This window comes from Musa acuminata, chromosome BXJ2-2, assembly GCF_036884655.1.
Source record: "Musa acuminata AAA Group cultivar baxijiao chromosome BXJ2-2, Cavendish_Baxijiao_AAA, whole genome shotgun sequence".
Taxonomy (NCBI): domain Eukaryota; kingdom Viridiplantae; phylum Streptophyta; class Magnoliopsida; order Zingiberales; family Musaceae; genus Musa; species Musa acuminata.
In genome coordinates, this window is record NC_088339.1 from 27,485,668 (window position 1) to 27,505,163 (window position 19,496).

General features: G+C 37.4%; 2 protein-coding genes and 1 long non-coding RNA gene across 4 annotated transcripts; 2 read left to right on the top strand and 1 right to left on the bottom strand.

Annotated features, from left to right (window-relative positions):
- Positions 1 to 666: 666 nt before the first annotated feature.
- Positions 667 to 8,274, top strand: LOC135605742 (uncharacterized). 2 transcript variants are annotated; one of them, XR_010484541.1, is made up of 6 exons: positions 667 to 1,044; positions 1,174 to 1,288; positions 4,576 to 4,885; positions 5,125 to 5,183; positions 6,091 to 6,307; positions 8,005 to 8,274. It is a non-coding gene; the product is annotated as an uncharacterized LOC135605742 (long non-coding RNA). The 2 variants fall into 2 exon arrangements; XR_010484540.1 differs by lacking the exon at positions 8,005 to 8,274 and having other exon boundaries at positions 6,091 to 7,948.
- Positions 8,275 to 8,292: 18 nt separating this feature from the next.
- On the bottom strand, positions 8,293 to 10,400 carry LOC135605741 (ethylene-responsive transcription factor ERF039-like). The gene has a single exon (XM_065096167.1). It carries the CDS (start codon positions 10,231 to 10,233, stop codon positions 9,586 to 9,588), a length of 648 nt encoding a protein of 215 aa, XP_064952239.1. The 5' UTR covers positions 10,234 to 10,400; the 3' UTR covers positions 8,293 to 9,585.
- A 1,310-nt stretch (positions 10,401 to 11,710) lies between these two features.
- On the top strand, positions 11,711 to 19,149 carry LOC103975759 (putative lipase ROG1). Its single transcript, XM_009390835.3, has 10 exons — positions 11,711 to 11,996; positions 12,882 to 12,949; positions 14,382 to 14,452; positions 14,539 to 14,781; positions 17,102 to 17,265; positions 17,376 to 17,431; positions 17,524 to 17,576; positions 17,654 to 17,774; positions 18,575 to 18,660; positions 18,798 to 19,149. Exons 1-10 carry the CDS (start codon positions 11,896 to 11,898, stop codon positions 18,867 to 18,869), a joined length of 1,035 nt encoding a protein of 344 aa, XP_009389110.2. The 5' UTR covers positions 11,711 to 11,895; the 3' UTR covers positions 18,870 to 19,149.
- Positions 19,150 to 19,496: the final 347 nt, after the last annotated feature.

The window sequence follows — 19,496 nt, forward strand, 5'->3', positions numbered from 1 at the left end:
TAGCACACTTTTCTTCTACCTCTTAGATTTTGAGTCTCTCGTATTGAAGGAGTACAACCTTCATTCACTTATGCCCCTCATCGTCGCTCGATTAGAGAAGCAAAGCAACTCAGGAAGAGGGTATGGATGACGCATAATGTGATGGGCTATACGGAGAGAAGGGACAAGAAGCTCTGTCGTGGCTATCTTCTTCCCCTCAATCAAGGTCAATGACTATGATGCATGAGGAGAATTCAACAGATGGGGCTTTACGGTAGGACGAAGATGACAAGGCAAAGATGATGAACAAGAGCAGAGACGATATATGTGGGCGCAATGATATTTATGGACAAGAGCGACGAAAATAACCAGTGAAGGTGAGGACATACTCGAGACAGAGGCGAGACAAAGAGCAGAACTTTACGACGAGATAACGGGGCAAAGGCAACGGGTGAAGAGGTAGCGAGGTAAGTGAGGCGATGGAACAAAAAATATGGGTAATCTATTTTTTAGAAAATAATTGATGCTTTATAGAAAATTAAAAAAAAACTCTAAGACAAAAAACCATTTTTTTTAGAATTTACCTAAAAATAATATAAGTTCTTGATAATATAGATGATGGCATATAAAATAATTCCGAACTTTTAAGGATGTATATATAACCCTTTGATTAACCATCAAGAACGAGGTCGGTTACTACTACATTTCAATGAACGTCTCGCACATTCACGTCGTCTTTTCCGCTTTGGTTCTCCTCTCGGGAGCAGAAGAATGGAATCCGTGGCCTCCCTTACGTTTCCAGATCTCATCTCGATTAGGGTTTTCTTGCTCTCGATCTTAACGTCTGACCTAATGGAACGCGAGTCTAGTCCTTTTTCTTGCCCGTGATTCATCGGAACTTGGTAACTTCTTCGTCTTTCTCCAGATCGTCTTTGTGTTGCTGCTTATTCAATGATGTCGTACGAACCCGTACGATCGAGGTACGTGAAGCTCACCAAGGACCAGGATGCGCCGTTAGAGGAGATCCGCCCAGGAGAGCTCAATCAACCCGTTCGCGTTCCCCAGGTTAGGGCTCCAATATGGGACTCAGTCTTTGATGTCCTTTTGTTTTGGATCTTCCATATGATCGAAGATGGATTCAAGTTTAGGAAGAAAGGTTTCTACTCTATGTTGATACTTCCTTTTCTCTTTCAGTTGGGGGTCCGCCGGTGTCCCGAGTGCGGGCAACCTTTGCCTGAAAGCTATGAGCCACCTGCTGATGAATCTTGAACTACTGCAATTGGTGGCTGTGCTAAGGATCCTGAGAGCTGTAAGATCTCTTCTTCGTTCATGTGTCTTCATTGAAAAGCCGAAACTGTAATTTGTACTTACATTGGATGCATTTGAAATTCTAGAACGATATTTTTTGTTTGGTCTATCGTTACTTTTTTGTATGTTATTCATATCGTAGACATGTTCGACATTATTTTTTCAGTTTCTTGTTCATAATTAATTAGTCCCCCCAATGGCTGGGCTGTTCGATGAAATGGTAGGCCTAATTTTGTAAGAGTTGACAATTTAAACAAAATGTCTGATGGATGGGATATCGAATGAATCTCCATCATCAATTATTTAACCGCGAGATTGCTTGTGCTCAGCAAAGAATAAAGGATATGAATCTTCCCTAATATGTTGACTGTGGAGGTTGTAGGAAACAGAAAAAAGGATAAGAGAAGTTCTGATGGAATTGTGGAGACCTATAGACAATAAACAGAGCAAGTCTAATGCATGCCAACTTAATCACTGTACGATCTGAGGAAAGTTCAGGCTGCTTGTCGAACTGGCTTTCAGATACATTTATAACTCCAAGATTCAATGGACCATAACTGATAGCACATTAGCATGTCTTCATGAACTTTGAGCTTGCCATAGGTCACCTAGAATAACAGAGAACACAGGAAACATTGAAGACAGAAGAATGGTAGAAGATGGAACAGTTGTATGTGTTATCGTCATGCTTGGTACCCAAACCACTTATAGAAGCCAATACGGCATTACTCTTTCTACAATGTCAAAATTGTTACAAGATTTTAAACGTAAAGAAATAACTGCTCATCTGTAGTAGCAAAATTTGAATATAAACATTTCACACATTGAATTAGGACCATTTCAAAACCTTAATGTAAATATTTTAAAAACTAAAATACCATAAATAAATTTAAACATTTAGCATAATAGGTTCATAATGGTTAAGGATCTCAATTAACTCACTCATTTATCCTTTAACATTGCTCATCTGTGACTTGGGTGACTAGGATAGGAGTCATGGAAACAACATCTCTTATTGTCGTCATACATACATTGACTCTCCATAGATACCATGCGTTAGGTTCACTATAACAATAAATCATAACCTATAGCCTCTTAACATTCAAATTGGAGAATGAAAATTTAAATAAAGATAAAGGATTTACTTATTCTGTATCCAGTAGCTCATGGCCTGTAGTTTTTGTCTCAAGGCATGCAAGTTGTGCCTTTGCCTATGATCGATCCAATTGGGATTGGCATAAGCTGGACAGGATCACCGGGCACATATTTTAAAATAGTCGAATTACCATTGTTATATACCATATATTTAACCTGGATATAATTTTCTTATGTCATCCTGTACCATGGCTTGAAATCCTTGATATAGAATTGAAATGGTAACATAACATGAAAAACTTGATAACAACATCTGCAGATGGAGTTTGGTTTGCATCATTTGTATCTTGTCTTGGTTGTTCTAAAGCAAGATTTATTTTTTACTGGCACACACGATGTTCACAGCATGATAGCCTCATCAATATGATTCTGATGACACACATCAACAGTATCCAAAAATGTGTATTGCCATTATCTTGGCATGGTATGTAATAATGGATTATATGCCAACTACAACACAGATGGAAACTCAAAGTTATACCGAATTTTATATGCATTCTTGCTATTATCTTTTCAGGGACTCAACCTTTAGATAGCCCATTTTACACATGTTATTAGGATTGTTAGTCTTGAATATAGTCACAAGGGATTCTTAAACTTGCAAAATTTTGGATTTGATGCATTCTTAAGATCGATGAAGACATTATTCATAGAATAAAAACAAGATGATTAAGATGTATAAAAGCATAGGAAATTTTATATAATCCTTCTGGGGCTCTTATATAAAAGGAAAATTCTATAAATAGTAGAAGTATAATATCATAGTTATGAATTGAAATATTGGACAATTGGTAAACAATGTGTACAAAGAGTTCGTATACCTGATATGAGGATGTGAAGGTGAATGTATGAAGTTACTAGAAAAGATATAATAAGAAATATTTTAATTTATGAAATAATTAGATATAATCCATTGGAAGATAAATGAGTAACGTTGGTTTAACATGGTTCGAATATGTTTCAAAAGAACTATAGATGTCTTGATTAGATGATGTGAATTGATTTAATTAGTGGTCTGAGAAGAAGTAGAGAGGCCTAAGAAATTTTTATATAAAATCATATGAAGCTATGTGATTGCTAATAGATAGCTAGGGATATTGCTCTACATAGAGCTCAATTATGGGAAATGATTCATGTTCCCCAAATTTTTGGGACATTATGGTTTGTAGTTGTTGCCACGGATGCATATTTGTTGGTTATGTTGATCTAAGTAAACTTATGTGTTTATTTCACTTTTAAGTATACTTATGAACTCAGTTAATGCTTGATCAATTAGTATTATTTTACACAGGCAAATAATCTCTCAGGTATGACCTCATCACTGTTTACAATGTTCCTAGAGTGTACTTAATCTTCAGAAGACATTATTTAAGCAAAATGGGAGATGCCCCCCCAGAATTACATGTATCCAACAAAATATTTATGTCCTCCATTTGAAAGTGCCAACTTCATTAGGCATGCATGTGAATTTCTCCAGGAGTAGATGTAAGAAGGTCCATTAAAATATTCTCTTGTAGAGATTTATTTTCTTCGACAATGAAATCCTGCAGAAGTGTTATCATTACTCTTTTGTCATTGCTTGCCAGATCTGGATCTCAGCGAGATATGTTTATCCTAGATGATTTTTACCTAATTCAACCACAATAGTAGCATTTTTCTGACTGTACAAAGTTTAGTTATTCTGTGATCCGTAGTCCTTCAGACATTTATGGTCAATGTATCATCAAGGAATGAAGGTAAGTGATGGTTCATATACTTTAAAGATGTAACTAGCTATTATCAGTAAGAGAAGCCAAGGCTGATGCCTTTCTGCTGTCATATGTATTATGCCTATGTTATATCCCATGTTTTATCATTAAAAAGTGCCACATCATTTTTTATTCTGTTGTGATTAAACAGTTTCTTGAATGTCCCATATGAAACAAATCTTAACATGTGCAGACGGTCCATAAATTATAAAAAATGGGGTCATCCTTTGTGTCTTTCATTATGTCTGTGCTATTGGGCATTTTTTATTGCCAGAATGCTGCTTTTTTGTATGTTGTACTTCCACTTAGTTATGTCCCTTCTCTGTTTGTCTCTAGCTTTGACTGTGTGATATTTGATTATTTTAGTGTATTATTATCATTGCAGAACTCTCCATGTCAACCTTGTATGGTCCATTGCTGCATGCATTGGTGTGCCATCTGTCAGGAGCATTGAGAAATGAAAGGTCAGTTATCCGGTGATCTTGTGCAGATTACAGTTGTCAATCCACCGGCGGTGCAAGAAATAAGCAACCATAGTTTGAGCCTACATGCTGAATTGGAGATGAAAGCATTATGGTTCATCTGATTTCCAGCACAGGTCGAGAACTTCTAGCAGAAGAAAGAAGGCTGAAAGATCAACTCTTTTATGTTTCTTCTTTTAACAAACTTTAATGACATCTCAAGGAAAATTGCTGGTATTTTTGCCATCCGACTAGCTCACTTTTTTTTCTTTGCGTTACTATTTTGATGCTTCTAGCTGATTTAGGGGATAATTTCATGGTTTTCTGTCCTTTAACCATGTGGTCACCATTTATAAAACGTGGCAACTTTACAGACTACTTCTGATCTCTCTCTCTGATTTGGCTGTTAGAACTACATGATTCTGCATTCTTCAATTTTAATTGAGTATGAGACGATGCTGGTTTTTTTCTAGGACACCAAGGTGCTCAGATCTAGGCATTTTCTGTATATGAAGATTCTATGCTTGTTCAGGTATGGAAGTACTTCTACTGCTCGTTCTGTATTTATAGGCTCTTTTATGGTCGTCAATGTTACATAGCTTGTGATTCCTTTTCTGATATCATTTTTTTAGATAGTATTAGTACTAATTTTTCCCCTGTCTTTCCTGGTCCAGTCGTGGTTCGTTTTTGTTCGATAATGTTAACTTCTGGTGGAAAAGATATTAAATTCTCACTACTGATTCTATTAAGTGCAGAACAAAATATACAGATTCTTACCTTTTAAAGTATCATAGTAAACATTTATTTGACAGCTGAGATTTGGCAGAACATGGTTTTCTCTCTTCTTATTCGTTTGAGTTCCATCTGAAATGAACCGATGAACAGCGGATAGCAGATTTATAAATTATCTCCAGGTCAAGATTGTGACATTTTAACAAACCCAATGCTTCCAGATGCTGCTGTGTCGGTAAGGTTGGGTGGGGTGCCTCCCGGGGATTTGTCGTTTGCAAAGTAATAGTAGCTCCCTGTAAACATACATGCTTCTGCTTCTGTGTTTTGATCTCGTCCACATACTAATCTGAATGGAGAACTATGTGATGATGGTGAATGACACTGTGAACCTGCAAAGCACTATGAAATCAGTGTAGTAGTTGGGACTTCGTTTTGCAGATACTATTGATGGAATCATAAAGTAGGTTGGAATCACGGGGTTCAAAATGCATAAATTTTAAGTTGAAGTCAATGTAAATTCACATTCTCCTGACAAAATATTGTTACGCTGTGTTCATTTTCATTTATGGTATTCTTTCTTTTTATTCAAACCTATCATCATGTTTTCTATTTGATTTTTTCATCATTCATAGTTTTAAGCTGTTTTGATATCAATTATTGTAACAGGATAATTTAATTACATTTATTTACATTTATTTTTTCATTAGATAAAGAGAGTCTGATGGATTTGCTTCGTCGAACTTTAATGCGCGGTTGCTGCAATCAAGTGATGGGACCAACTCATAGAGCCCGAGACGTCGGGAGCATATTAACTTCAATCATGGCGGACGACGTCATTTCACGGCCATAAACCATCTCCATGGATTCGCCACGTTTTCCTTGCACGCCCACGAGACGAAATCTCGGCTCCCTCCCCTCTTGACTGTGAGTATTCTCTTTTTGATTGATATAACAGCCTTTCACATCAACGCCATGCTCACCTTATCACCAACTTCGCTCTACTTTATTGCTCACAATACTTGAGATAGACTGCTGCAAACCCTTGTTCGCGATACTTACTTTTCTTGCTTTTCGTTGGAGTACTATATAGATTATAAGGAATCCTTTTAGCGTGGCTGGAGGATCGCATGCTGACAAGATCTATAGGGTTTGGATTTTCACGAAACATGCACAGTAGATTCTTCGATAGCCTTGTAAAGCATATTCGATAGATTTCATCCCACGTTTTTTATTTATTATTTTATATATGATATCGTTTCTCACAATCTAATCTGATAAACTGCTTCACCTTTTAGTATATGATTAAAATGATAGAAGATAAGAATGATTATTGAATAAGCTTTATTGAAGTAACTTTAGCTTGAATACGAATCTTGGATCGATGCAAAGAATGGTTTATGAGCCAAGGCTTCGTGAGTAGGGCAAGAGCAGATCGTTGCTGCTATTGTTGTTATTGTTGTTGTTGCAGCTGCGACGACGACGACCATAGTAGAGGAGAAAGCTGTAGTAATAGAAAAAACTATAGCAATGCTGTAGCAAAGGAATAAGCTACAATAAAGGAGGAAGTTGTAGTAGAGGAGGAAGTTGCAGCGATGTTATAGCAGAGGAGGAAGCTACAGCAGAGGTGCAGCAGAGGAGAAAGCTGCAATAGAGGTACAGTAGAGGAGGAAGCTGCAAAAGAGGAGGAAGCTACAACGATGCCATAATAGAGAAGAAGGCTACAGCAAAGGAGGAAAGGTGGGGCAGTGCTAGTGAGCGTAGCACTAGAGACGCCACAACGGAAGGGAACGGACGTTGGTGTAGAGTGGAAGTGGAGAAGACAGTTGTCGTTCGCCGAGGAGGAAAGATTTATCGCACCGATGGCCTGATGATGGAAAAGCAATAGTAGAAAGCTTTTTCTTTTGCCACCGAAGGTGGAGAAGCAACAAATAAGTCGACATTGAGAAGAGAGCTTGCTTTAGGCAAGTGGCTCTGATACCATGATAAAAATGATAGAAGATAAGAACAATTATTGAAGAAACTTTATTGAAGTAACTTTAGCTTGAATATATTAACATGTCCCTCTCAATCTTATCTTCTATCAGTATAAAGATAAGGTCATTCACCCTTTGGTATGAATTATTAGTTCTAAATGTTTAAGTCCAACCTATCAACTAATTCGACTTTCCCCTTATGATTCAAATATAGTCTAGAATTAAAATCTTTTCAAGTATAGTGCTTCTGTCATCCTCGTAAGGCTCAAATATTATTCGCACTTGATGTTCAGCACAGAATTTGTTGATGTACTGTGATAACTAGTTCTTTAGCTTGATAAATCTAAACCACTAGCTCAAAACATTTAATCCAAATTAATGATAGTAGAATCATTAATTTAATATGATGAAAATGAATCATTAGCCAAAATATATAGGTGTTAATACATGAAAGTCAAGATTGCAATGCATCATCTCTATTGAAACATTCTCTCAGTTAGCATACTATTATACCGTTGATAGGACTTAAGTTTGAGTTCGAATAAGAATTTAATATAATACAAATTTCAATGCATAAAACCTTATATAATTTGATGTCTTGTTAAAAAAATAAGTTATAATAAAAATATTCTGAAAATGTTATTGCAGCCTCAGTCAATTTGACATTAAGTTCTGATAAGGGTACTCCAAAAGTTCATCCACATGTATCCAAATGACTCCAAGCAAACTGTTGTGAACCCTGTGGAGCTTGTGCATGAAGTCTATCTTTGATCACCACCATGCGTGTTTACTTTCTTTTATCTTATTTATTTTGCTTTTGTGTTTGTCTTCCTTCTCTCACTCACCTCTTTTGTGTTCCCACCTGTCTTCTTGTTTACAAAAGAAAAGGTATTTATTTCATCATCAATAAGCATAGTATCCACTTTGCAGCAGGACAGTGGGATGGAATTTTCCCTGTAACTTTAATGTCAGAGCAGTTCATTGTCATCTTTTGAAACATGATGTACACATGGATTGCATACACTGAGATTGCACAGTGCAAAAAATGTTGACTATTGTGTACTTTGGAATCCCTTCCAAGAAGAGAATCTGGGATGCCTCCTCCTTTCATGTCCCCATGATTGATGGAGGAGAGAAGTGGTCGTAAGACAGCCTAGCTTCAGTAATACCCATGCATTCTCCTCGTGAAACAACGAGGGAGCTTATCTTTGCTTGTGCTGACCTTTGGTCCAGCTTCCAATGAGGACCATCCTTAGTTCTTTAATCAAGCAGAAAACGATGCATCTTTGGTCTCCTTAGCTGCTCTTGGATTCATTCTGGAGGCTGGGACACTGTCCCTAGTACCATTCTGATGACACCAGTGTGACATTTTACTGTAATTACTCCCTCTTCTCTGATGGTATATCTAACGGAAGCAAACTAAAGAAGTAGTAGAGTGCTCTTTGGATCTCATCAACCATTTCCCTTGTTTGCAGTATCCAACTAACTGCGTGTGTTTGAGTTATGACCTAGGTTACTGAACAGGAGTTTTTATACGAACTCTCTTTGTACCCACAAATGTCTCTCTGAGCATGGTCTGCCCATACGTTAACGTAGATGATTCATCTCTGTCTCTCTCTCTCTCGATATATCTATCTATCTCTATCTGTCTACAGTTCTTTTTGGATGCTGCTTGGTCGACTGTCTGAATGCTAATAAAATTGTGAATGTAGATTTACTCAGCTTGCATGTACCGACATTACATCGACCTCCAACCACACGTCACTGTCAGCATATAACAGATACATGGCTGGTTGATAGAACTGAGTTAAAGATGGAGAATGATCTCCATGACTGTCAGAGACGAGAAAAATAGTGTTTTTGCCACTAGGTAAAGCAAGACACAGGTCTTCCTTGTCATCCCACCAAATGACATCGTAATCATCATGTAGGGCCGGCGTATCGATTCCTCTACAGAAAGGGAGTCCGAATCATGGATAGCGATGTACTCAATTATTTCCATGCCGAGTTCTTGATCCAAAGAAAGAAGCAAATCTTTCCATGTGCAGCAAAGAAACAGAGGTAGTAAAATCCACCTACGTGGATTCCATTTCGTATCTCAAACATCAGAATTCGATGCCTACATCACACTCGCTTGTATTGTTCTTATTGAGCAGTGTTTGAGATGTCCATTGAGACCCTTAATGGAACAACCGAAGGCTAGGTCTTCAGTATAACTCGAGAAGTCAGCTATTCCCACAAGAATGGCTCCTCGAACTTAAGCTCGAAGCCATCCTCCGCTATCGAAGCCTCCCATGACGAGAAGTAGCAGAAGTCCTCTCTCAGATCGAGCAAGAGATCAGGCAGGTCGAAGAGCGCGCCGTCGTCGTCGTCGCTGGGCGTCGGCGTAGCAGCAGGCGAATGCGACGATGAGGTCTCGGTCTTCGAGCTGTGGTCGCCGGCCGCGGTGGCGGCAGCCAGCGCCGCCGCCGCTTGGATGTCCTTGGGCGTTGACGACGCCGGGCGCGGCAGCTGGGAAGCCAGTTCGGGGAAGTTGAGGTACGCAGACCGCCCCTTGATGGTCAGCGCCGCCACGTCGTGTGCCCGGGCGGCCATCTCAGCGGTGGGGAACGTTCCGAGCCAGATCCTCGAGTTCTTCTTCGGCTCACGGATCTCCGACACCCATTTACCCCAGGCACGCATCCGAACGCCGCGGTAAGACGAGTGCTTGCCGCCGCTGCCTTGCTCCTTCTTCTCCTTGCCACCAATTGCCTCAGCTTCTCTCTTGATGGTGGAGGAAAAGCCGGTGGACGACGAAGAGCAGCAGCGAGAGGAGGAGGAGAAGGAAGAAGAAGAAGAAGAAGCAGAGCAGGGATTATTAGCTCCTGCGGCTTTCATGATGAAGATGAGAAGCGGGAAGTGAAGGCACGGAGACGGTGGTAACGTGATGGGGTTTTATGCACGATCAGTGCTGTATTGGCCACAGATCGATGAATCCGACGGGAAGGTCCCATGCACAAAAGCATGCATTTGTGATGTCACTCAATCGAAGCTGATTGATTAGTTTGTATTCTACATATAATTAGTGGGTTCTAAATTATGGTAATCAAATCTATAATTTCTCTATTCATTATCTACCTATTAATGTCATTCTACCTAAACATAAACCCCAGATTACACAAGTATGACTGAACAAACCACTTTGTTTAGTTGCATGTAAATCCGCTAAGCCATTATCCTTATGTGCACATGATTTTTTGCATTGTCTATAGTGCTTTTTGTTAGCTTAAATCATTGGTGGCACATCACATTGGAGTGGTTGAGAGTATGGCTCCTGTTAGAGAGGAAGAATATTATCAATTTTGTCTGAACTGTATTTAGAGAAAAATGCATCAAACTCACTTGATAAATATTGAGAGTTCTAAAAATAATTTTTATGTCTAAAATATTACTCTGTTAATAGTATGACAAATCTACTTTGTAAATATTGAGGGTACATAAATTTTCATACATGAAACATTAGTAATGGTGGTGACATACCAAACTCGCTTTAAAAAAAATAATAAAGACTTAAAATCTTATTTGATTTATTTTCAGGACTTCAACTAGCTTAACTAGTAAAATTTTGGGATTAAAACTTGTTTTCATCACTGACCATTTAAAATAATAATAATGATTAACAATTTACTAAAAACTATTTTAATTCACAAATCATTTCATAAAAAATAAATACCAAGAATTTGGGTTCCAACAATAAAATAGTTGTTTTGTCTTAAAACACCTAACACTTTGTTAATTTTTAAGTAATTAATTAATAATAATAATAAATAGAAGAATAACTAAATCTTTATAGAAATATACAGAACATAGTTTACTCTTTTATTCCTACCAAGGATATATATATATATATATATATACTGATTTATTTATCACTATGTTCCTTAGGATAAAGAACATATGTTTACTTCTCCCAATCACAAACACCGGTATAGAGTGGGCTCCTTTGCTTGCGCGGCTTGATGGGATAATCGACGCCGTCCACATCCGAATCGGTAACGGAGACGATCATGATGAGCGGCTCTGATTATATTACAGGCGAGGCAAGAACCGTTACGACGATACCATCACCATCGTGTCGCACGTTACGACGTCATAACGGGGACGAGCCACCGAGACCCGACGTCAAACGGAAATTTCGCCGTTATAACGTCCGTAACGCCATACCTACCGCGAGTTCTCTGGTCGTGTACGCCGGGCCGACCCTTTCGGTAAGCCGACCGACCATATCTTAAACCGCACGCGGACGATGCAATAAATACTCTTTCTGTCTCTCTAATTTCCCCTTTTTTTTTTCCAATTATCTAATATTTATATTTATTCGACCCTTCGACCTCGTCATCTGCACTGTCCCCCAACGACTTTGCCTCTTGCGGACTCTGTTCGATCCATTCCCCCTTCTCCCTCTCTCTCTCTCTCTCTCTCTCTCTGCCTTATTTTTATCGGAGGGTTTTGATTTGAACGTGATCGATCTTGGTATGGTCGCGTGAGAGGAGCGGAGAGATGGGCGACGTCGGAGGCGGGACCGACGTCTGGAACTCATCCGGCCCCGATGCGGCGTCCGCGGATCACTTGGTGGTGATGGTCCACGGAATCCTCGGGAGGTGGGTGGTTTTATCTTGATTCCGGCTGTTCTCGTCTTGCTGTTTGTTCTTGGGACCGTCTCTCAGCTGCGTTTCTATTCGGATTTCGAGTGAAATTGAATCGATCGAACGGGAATTGTGGTTTCTTTTGGATAATGGCACGCGTTTCAGAATCGAGCTGGCGTTTAGCCTTAAGCTTTTTATGCACACGTATATCGAATTCATACTGCACATTGTTTCTCTGCCTCTTTCAGAATTTTGGACAGGGAATCAAGGTTGGAATTTTTTTTTTTGTCATGATTTTTTCTTTCGGCTAAATTGTTTTGAATTCTTTTTTTGAAAGTTTTGTCGAGTTCTTGTGTGCTAAGAAGCGTCATCCATTTGGCGGGTGTCCTCGTTCGAATTACGTGCAGGTGTTGTCCTAATTGATGAATGATCAAGGAATACACGTAAGTTAAGAAACAAAGTGATTGAAATTTAGGAATATGACTCTTTTAGCTTGATACGGTAGAAATTGAGGGAAGGGGGTTTTCGCTAATTTTAGGGCTTTTGAACTCATATCTCCTATATATAGTCTTTCTCCTTCTTTGTGCAAGTTATAATCTTCTTCCAGTGCAAAATGATGCCTTATTAGAGTTTATAAATGTTTTCTTATATAATTCTGAAGATAAACCACAAATAAAAATAACTTGATTCCTCTGTGATGACTCTTGTTCAAGGAATGTTACTTGCAACCATGTCTTATCAGATTTGTTTAGTTAACGTGATGATCAGTTCGTTTCCAACTAAAATATCTGTTACATTTGTAGTCATCATTGGCTGGAATAATATAAGTGGTGGTTTTTGGTCTGCTTTACTACATGTTCTGTTCTGTCTTAAGCAAAGCTTTTCAATTATGGGTTGCAGCACTGCTGACTGGAAGTTTGCGGCTGACCAGTTTGTTAAGATGCTTCCAGATAAAGTGATAGTTCATTGTAAGTGTTTTTTTCGTCAACTTCTTTTTCTTAATGATGCTTATCTATTATCTGGTGATAGTAAATCTATTTTTCCTCTCATCCTCTCAAAATCATAGTTTCAGTGACATGAGGAAAAAGTGTTGTCCTACTTCTTTCAGAAAAAATTGATATCATCAACATCAAGTGATTGGAAAATTTTTGGTAATATTAGATCCTTATAGCCTGACAAGAAAATGAAAAGAAAAAGTCAAAAAGTATTTCCTGGCCATTGTGATTGATCCTGCCTGACTTAGTATGGTTCTGCATAAATGAACAGTAAGTCAGGCAGAGTCATGCGGCTCATGCCTGACTTAGTCTTCAATATGATGAGAAGACTTCCTCAGGCCCAATATATTTGACTAGATTGCCAGCTTTAAATAACCTGAAATAACCAATGGGTTTGATTCCAAGAACCAACCTGACTTTGATGCCCTAAAACGTGAAAAACTTGTTTAATGCTCTTCTCTTCTCATAGATGAGTACATATTTGTAGACTATAATCATTTTAACCTACTGAATGGACTATCATATCTATTGGCATTTTTGTTTTATTAGGAACATTTTCCAACTATAAAATTCTAGCTAGTCTATTTATCTTTTCAAGAATTCTTTCCTAAAACTCTGGTCCTTAGGTAAAACTTCTCTTTCACTCTTTTTTGTTTTTCAAAAAAACTTCTCTTCACTCTTAAATCATACCTAAAGGTGGACAGAAAATATGGGTTTTGATCATTCTCTGTTGTCAAGATTTTTTGGTTTATATCTCATCCTCTAGTGGTAGTTGCCATATAATAGCCTTCAAACCTGATTTTTATCTTGCAATGTAACACATTAAAAATCTTAGTAGTATCACCATTAGATCTATTGTTGATGTATTGCTGCTTCAACTATACCTTGTCCTTAGTGTTGCTATATCCGTTGCTTTTGTTGACGATTATTCACTTTTACATGAAAGTGTTGTAAAGCTTTGATTTTGCTAACTCAAAGATTCAATAAAAAACACGAATATTGTCTGTTGGACAATCAAGAAGGTCATCATAAGAAATTTTGGGGTTCTATATTATACTTAGAGAATGGAAAATTTGGCATGGTTGCTAACTCAAAGATTCAATGACAACATGAATGTTGTCTGTTGGACAGTCAATAAGTTTATCAGAAGAAATTTTGTATTCTATATTATATTGAGAGTGGAGAATTTGGCACGGCTTTGGTGACACTCACCATGTTTTATGTTTCTAGAATTCCATATTTGCCTTTCTTGTTCTTTGACGTCCACTCTGGTATATGTTGGATTAGCTGACCAAACAGTATGGTTTCTTTTTTTTTTTTATGCTGTACACATGCATTAAACTCTGATGAAGTTTTCGTTGTTGTGTTATCATCCAGGCTATTTACATGCTTGCTTTTCCTGTAGGTAGTCAAAGAAACATGTACAAACTAACATTAGATGGTGTTGATGTTATGGGTGAGAGACTAGCGGAAGAGGTTAGTTTCTCTCTTACATAACATGAACATTGATTTCTAAAGTTCTTGTTCATTGTATAGTCTTTTGACACAACCTACTTAACAAGGTAACTGAAGTAATCAACAAAAGGCCAAATCTTCGAAAGATTTCGTTTATTGCACACTCAGTTGGAGGATTAGTAGCAAGATATGCAATTGGAAGACTATACAAATCTCCTAAATGGAAATCTCTGGACAACCCTCTGTGTACTGTCTGTGATGACAATCAAACAGGCAGTATCTGTGGTTTGCTAGCAATGAATTTCATCACAGTAGCGACACCTCATCTTGGTTCTAGGGGAAACAAACAGGTATCCTTTCATATCTTTTACCTAGTTTATGCAAGTCTTATTCATATGCTTGTAAATATTTAGCTGGATGGAAATTGTAATCAAATTTAAATCAAATGCTCTGTTGCAAGATAGGGCAAGGGCAGGAGATAATACCAACTTGGCCGATTGAAGTTAAATGTGGCTTGGCAACAGGTTAGACAAAAGACCATGAGGGTCCCAATAATGGTGGGTCAGTCAGGAGGAAATTGCTTAAGAATGATAATCTACTTGAGCTTAATAAATAGTATTACCTAGATTATCTGGACCGCATTATGGATTGTGTCAGATTTGTATTTACATATTAGACATGTATTGGTGACTTATCAAATACAACATCAACAACTTGTAATGTCCCAACATTATGATCCAATATAATGTGATTTGCAGTGATGGTGTGTCCACCCACAACCAAAAAATAGGTCATATTTTTCTATTAAAAGATGAATTATAGGGCAATCATATATATGAAAAGATACCAATTTTTGTTTAGGAAAACTCAACTAATATTAGAGCCTGTTCTCTGTAATCTAGATCCTTATATTGTTAAGCAAGGGATGAATGATGATGGAGAGGAGTATAGAATTTATTCTTGATATTCATCACATACCAATATGCATATCGAAAATTCATTTTATGGTTTGACAAATTCAATAGTTAGCTGACAATTTGCTTTTAGAACCTGGAGCAAGCATTATTATTTGATGACCTACCAAATGTAGCTCTTAAAAGCCATGACAAACTAACCTTCAACTTCAGAAGACCCGATTGTTTAGCTTAGTTCTAGATTGATAATTGGCAAGGTAAACAAATGGAGCAAGGACTACTTTGTGGGGGCATTCTCTGTTGTCTTCTATTTATGTTTGCTTGATTCAGATAAAATTTTTTAACCATAAAAAAAAAGAGAATATGTGCTGTTAGGATCACAGTACAAAGGTTTATCCTCAATTCTTGTTGAACAGTTAAGGATAAAGTAGGAGTTTCTTTCAAGCAATCACGGCACTCAACTCTTGGATGTCTTGGCTTTCTAGAGTGAGAATCTCTATCATCTAATTGAGCATATTGCAGACTGAATATGAATTACAGAGAGATTAGGAAATTTTATAAGTCATCAGACTCATATTTTTTTGTCATCATCTAAATTAGATTGTTGCTACTATGTTCAGAAAATATATTATCTAACATCCAGGGACCACATTTCAGCAATGTGTCCTGTCAAAGTTTTACTGTTAAATGTGCACGCATGGAATAAAGTCATAAACATCTAAAAAAACAAAGATATTTTCTCTAAACTGGAATGGGTTATTTAAGTAAAAAATCTCCACTTTACATCAGGTTTTGTAAGTCTCACACACTAGTATTGGTAAAAATATTCTCTGCCCATATGACAAATAATGTACATGTGTATTGGTCTACCAATTATTCGTGTGTTGATGATAGTTATATGGGTGTTGACAAGAGACTTAAGGGTGTTCTTCGAGTGATTATGTCCATATGTTGCTGATTTCTCTTTAAAATCACAAGCATTAGAGGTTTTGGAGATGTTTCAATGAAAATCAGAGGGAATCAAGTCCTTTACAGAATTAAATCGCATCAGGTATTTTCTTACATGCAGGACTTGATCATTTTGGGATGCAATTCTCCTTTCAGTATACCCATTTTGATTGATCTAAATCGACAACTTTTACCTTTATTTGGATTACCCTCCCTTTTTCCTCACAAATTTAGTTTATACTTGGCCTCAAAACTTCCATTCTCTAATATTCTGGAACTTATGACTTTTTGGTGAACTTCTAATCAAGGTTTGCAATACCGCCTGGTAGGATTCATTACGAGCGGTAAATAGTGGTCTGACAACTTATTGGTACATAGACTAGAGTGCCACATCCAATACAAGGTGATGTAGGTCTTGTACTGGACAGTTATTTTTTTTTTACAGTTCTTTATTTTTTTTCTGAGACTTAGTATGTACCAGCATACTGACACTCGGTCGATCGGTATGGACCAGTATATTTACTTCTAACATTGTCTAGCATCACTCATAGTAGGTAATTCGTTATCTCCACCTTTAGGTGGCTTTATGTTGTAATGTCAATGTGTTTTCTCTGTTGAGTGAGAGTTGTCCTGTAAATCATCTCAATGACATGATGGGTAATGCTAGTCTGAGTAAAGGTTAAAGGTTGTTCCATATGTTAAACTTATTATTTATCAGAAATTGTGTTTCATGGCTGTCAACATACATATGATACTATGCTTTATTGTATTACTGCATTCTAGTTTTTCACAAGGGGATCATTCACAGGTTCCATTTCTTTTTGGTGTCACTGCTATTGAAAAACTTGCTTCTTGTGTCATACACTGGATATTTAGAAGAACCGGCAAGCATCTTTTTCTAACCGATGATGACAAAGGAATGCCTCCATTGCTGCAACGGATGGTGGATGATTGCGATGATCTTCATTTTATGTATTTTCCATCTTTGCTTTGTTTTTGTTGCTTTGGTTGGGTTCATCAAATATGAGATGATATTTGTGGGTAGCATGATCACATTACAAAATGAAAAACCATGAATCCAGGTCTGCCCTGCAAGCATTTAAACGCCGAGTGGCTTATTCCAATGTTGACTATGATCGTATCCTTTTGCTGACTTCTGGTCATTTCCATTCCTGTAGTTTTTGAGACATCTAATTAGCTGTCTAGTTGTTTTCCAACATAAATGACAAGACATCGTTGGATGGAGGACATCATCAATCAGACGTAAGTCTGATCTGCCTGAGGTAAATTGTTTTGTTTCCAATAGCTCTGCGGGTATCAGTAAGTCCGTATGTGTGTTTCATGTATCTGTTTTCTCCAGTGGGAAGATTCTTTGAACGAGAGATACCCACATATTGTATACGAAGAATACTCAGCAGGAAGCAGAAATGATAAGTGCGTTACTGATTCGCTTACGAATGGTGACTGTGATATGATAGAAGGTAAGCATCATTCTTTCCTGTAGTTTTAGGGTAAATTGAATAAATTGCATATGTGAAGCTTTTTTTTTGTGCCTAGTCACTCCTGAAAAGTTTATTCATTCTTCTTGACTTGCTATTTTTACCATGTTCTTCTATTTGGTGTTTCGACTCCCTGGTGAACCCATTAATTATTTCGATATGTATTATTACAAAGATTCTCTTCAATCTCTATTTCATTTCTTTTTCTTGTATGTATAAATGGTGCTTAGTGTAGAAACTGTAGTATGAAAAAGCTTTACAAACAAGAGATTGTTATTGGATACAGTTATGCGAAGACAGTTCAGTAAATGCACAATTGTATTGTAATGTTGAAATCTAATGTCTATTAGATGTGTAATGTACTGATAGAACCATACCGTGTATGTGAAGTAATGGTTAACTGACAGTATGACCCTAAAAAAAAGGTGGCTGAAGAGTATTGCCGCTAAGTTGCCAACACTAACAGATCAGATAAAAGTACTCTCATACCAGTGAAATACAAGTGCATACCTCATACGTGTCATTGGCAAACAATTATCATCATCTTCTTGTGTGGTGAAGACCAATAGTGTTTTCCAGGAACGGTGGGTTGCCATTTTAGGATAATGATACGAACCATCATGCAGGCAACACACATTCATTCAGTAGTTGCTATGAGACTTCTGTATTACACATACATAAATTGCTTATGTTCAGTTTAAACTTAAAGCAAAAAAATTGTTTCTGGTTGTATTGACAAGAGAAACTGCAGTCATTAGAACACCTAGATGTTTGTTTTGCAGAAATGCTAGTAATGGGCCTCACACGCTTATCTTGGGAAAGAGTGGATGTGAGCATCCAGAGGTTCGGGGCACACAGTGTCATTCAGGTCCTTACCTCCAACCACTTCTGCTAGCATTTCTCACACTCATGCTTCTGGTTCGTCCCCTTTTATTGTGAGCATTCTTTGGCAACAGTAGTTAATCTTATCATTGTTGTTTTCTTTGCTTGTTGGTTATCGGACAGGTTAAGGATCCCTTCGAGCATTCAGAAGGTGCAGATGTTATACAGCATATGATTGATCACTTTCTCACTTGAGAGAGCTAATGGTATATAGAGATGGAACTGTAACTATATTGCCAGGAACTACTCAAATCATCAGGAAACTGTTATAGAGTACATGAGTACTCAATGCCATAGGGCAACACAAGATGCAAATCTAGTTAAGTCAGCAGCCTCACAGTCTACTTGAATTAGATCCTCAGATTCTCAAATATTTTTTTTTACTTTCATCAGTGGCAAATGTATTATATTGCATGAAAACATAAATTGCAACATCATATAATAGTAATTCTATCTACCCTTATTTTTCTTTTTCTACTGTGCCATTTATATGATCATATCAGCTCAGGTGGATGTTACCATGGTTTAATCATTCCGCCATAACTTGGGTTGGCTCGCTCTCGTGTAACCTCTCATCTTTTATTGTTAGGAGATGTAGTTTTCGATTTAAACTCATCGTCTAAGTGGATTGTAGTAAATACTAATAGCTTGACATTATAAATGTAAATTAAAATAACTCAAATTCAGTTAAAGGATATCAATTTGTTTTTAGATACTAAAAAATAGCCGATCTGTTGAACAGAAATAAGTCTCGTCTTCAACTCGCATAAATAAACAATTTTAAAAAAGAAAATAAATAAATAAATAAAAACCAGATTTGTC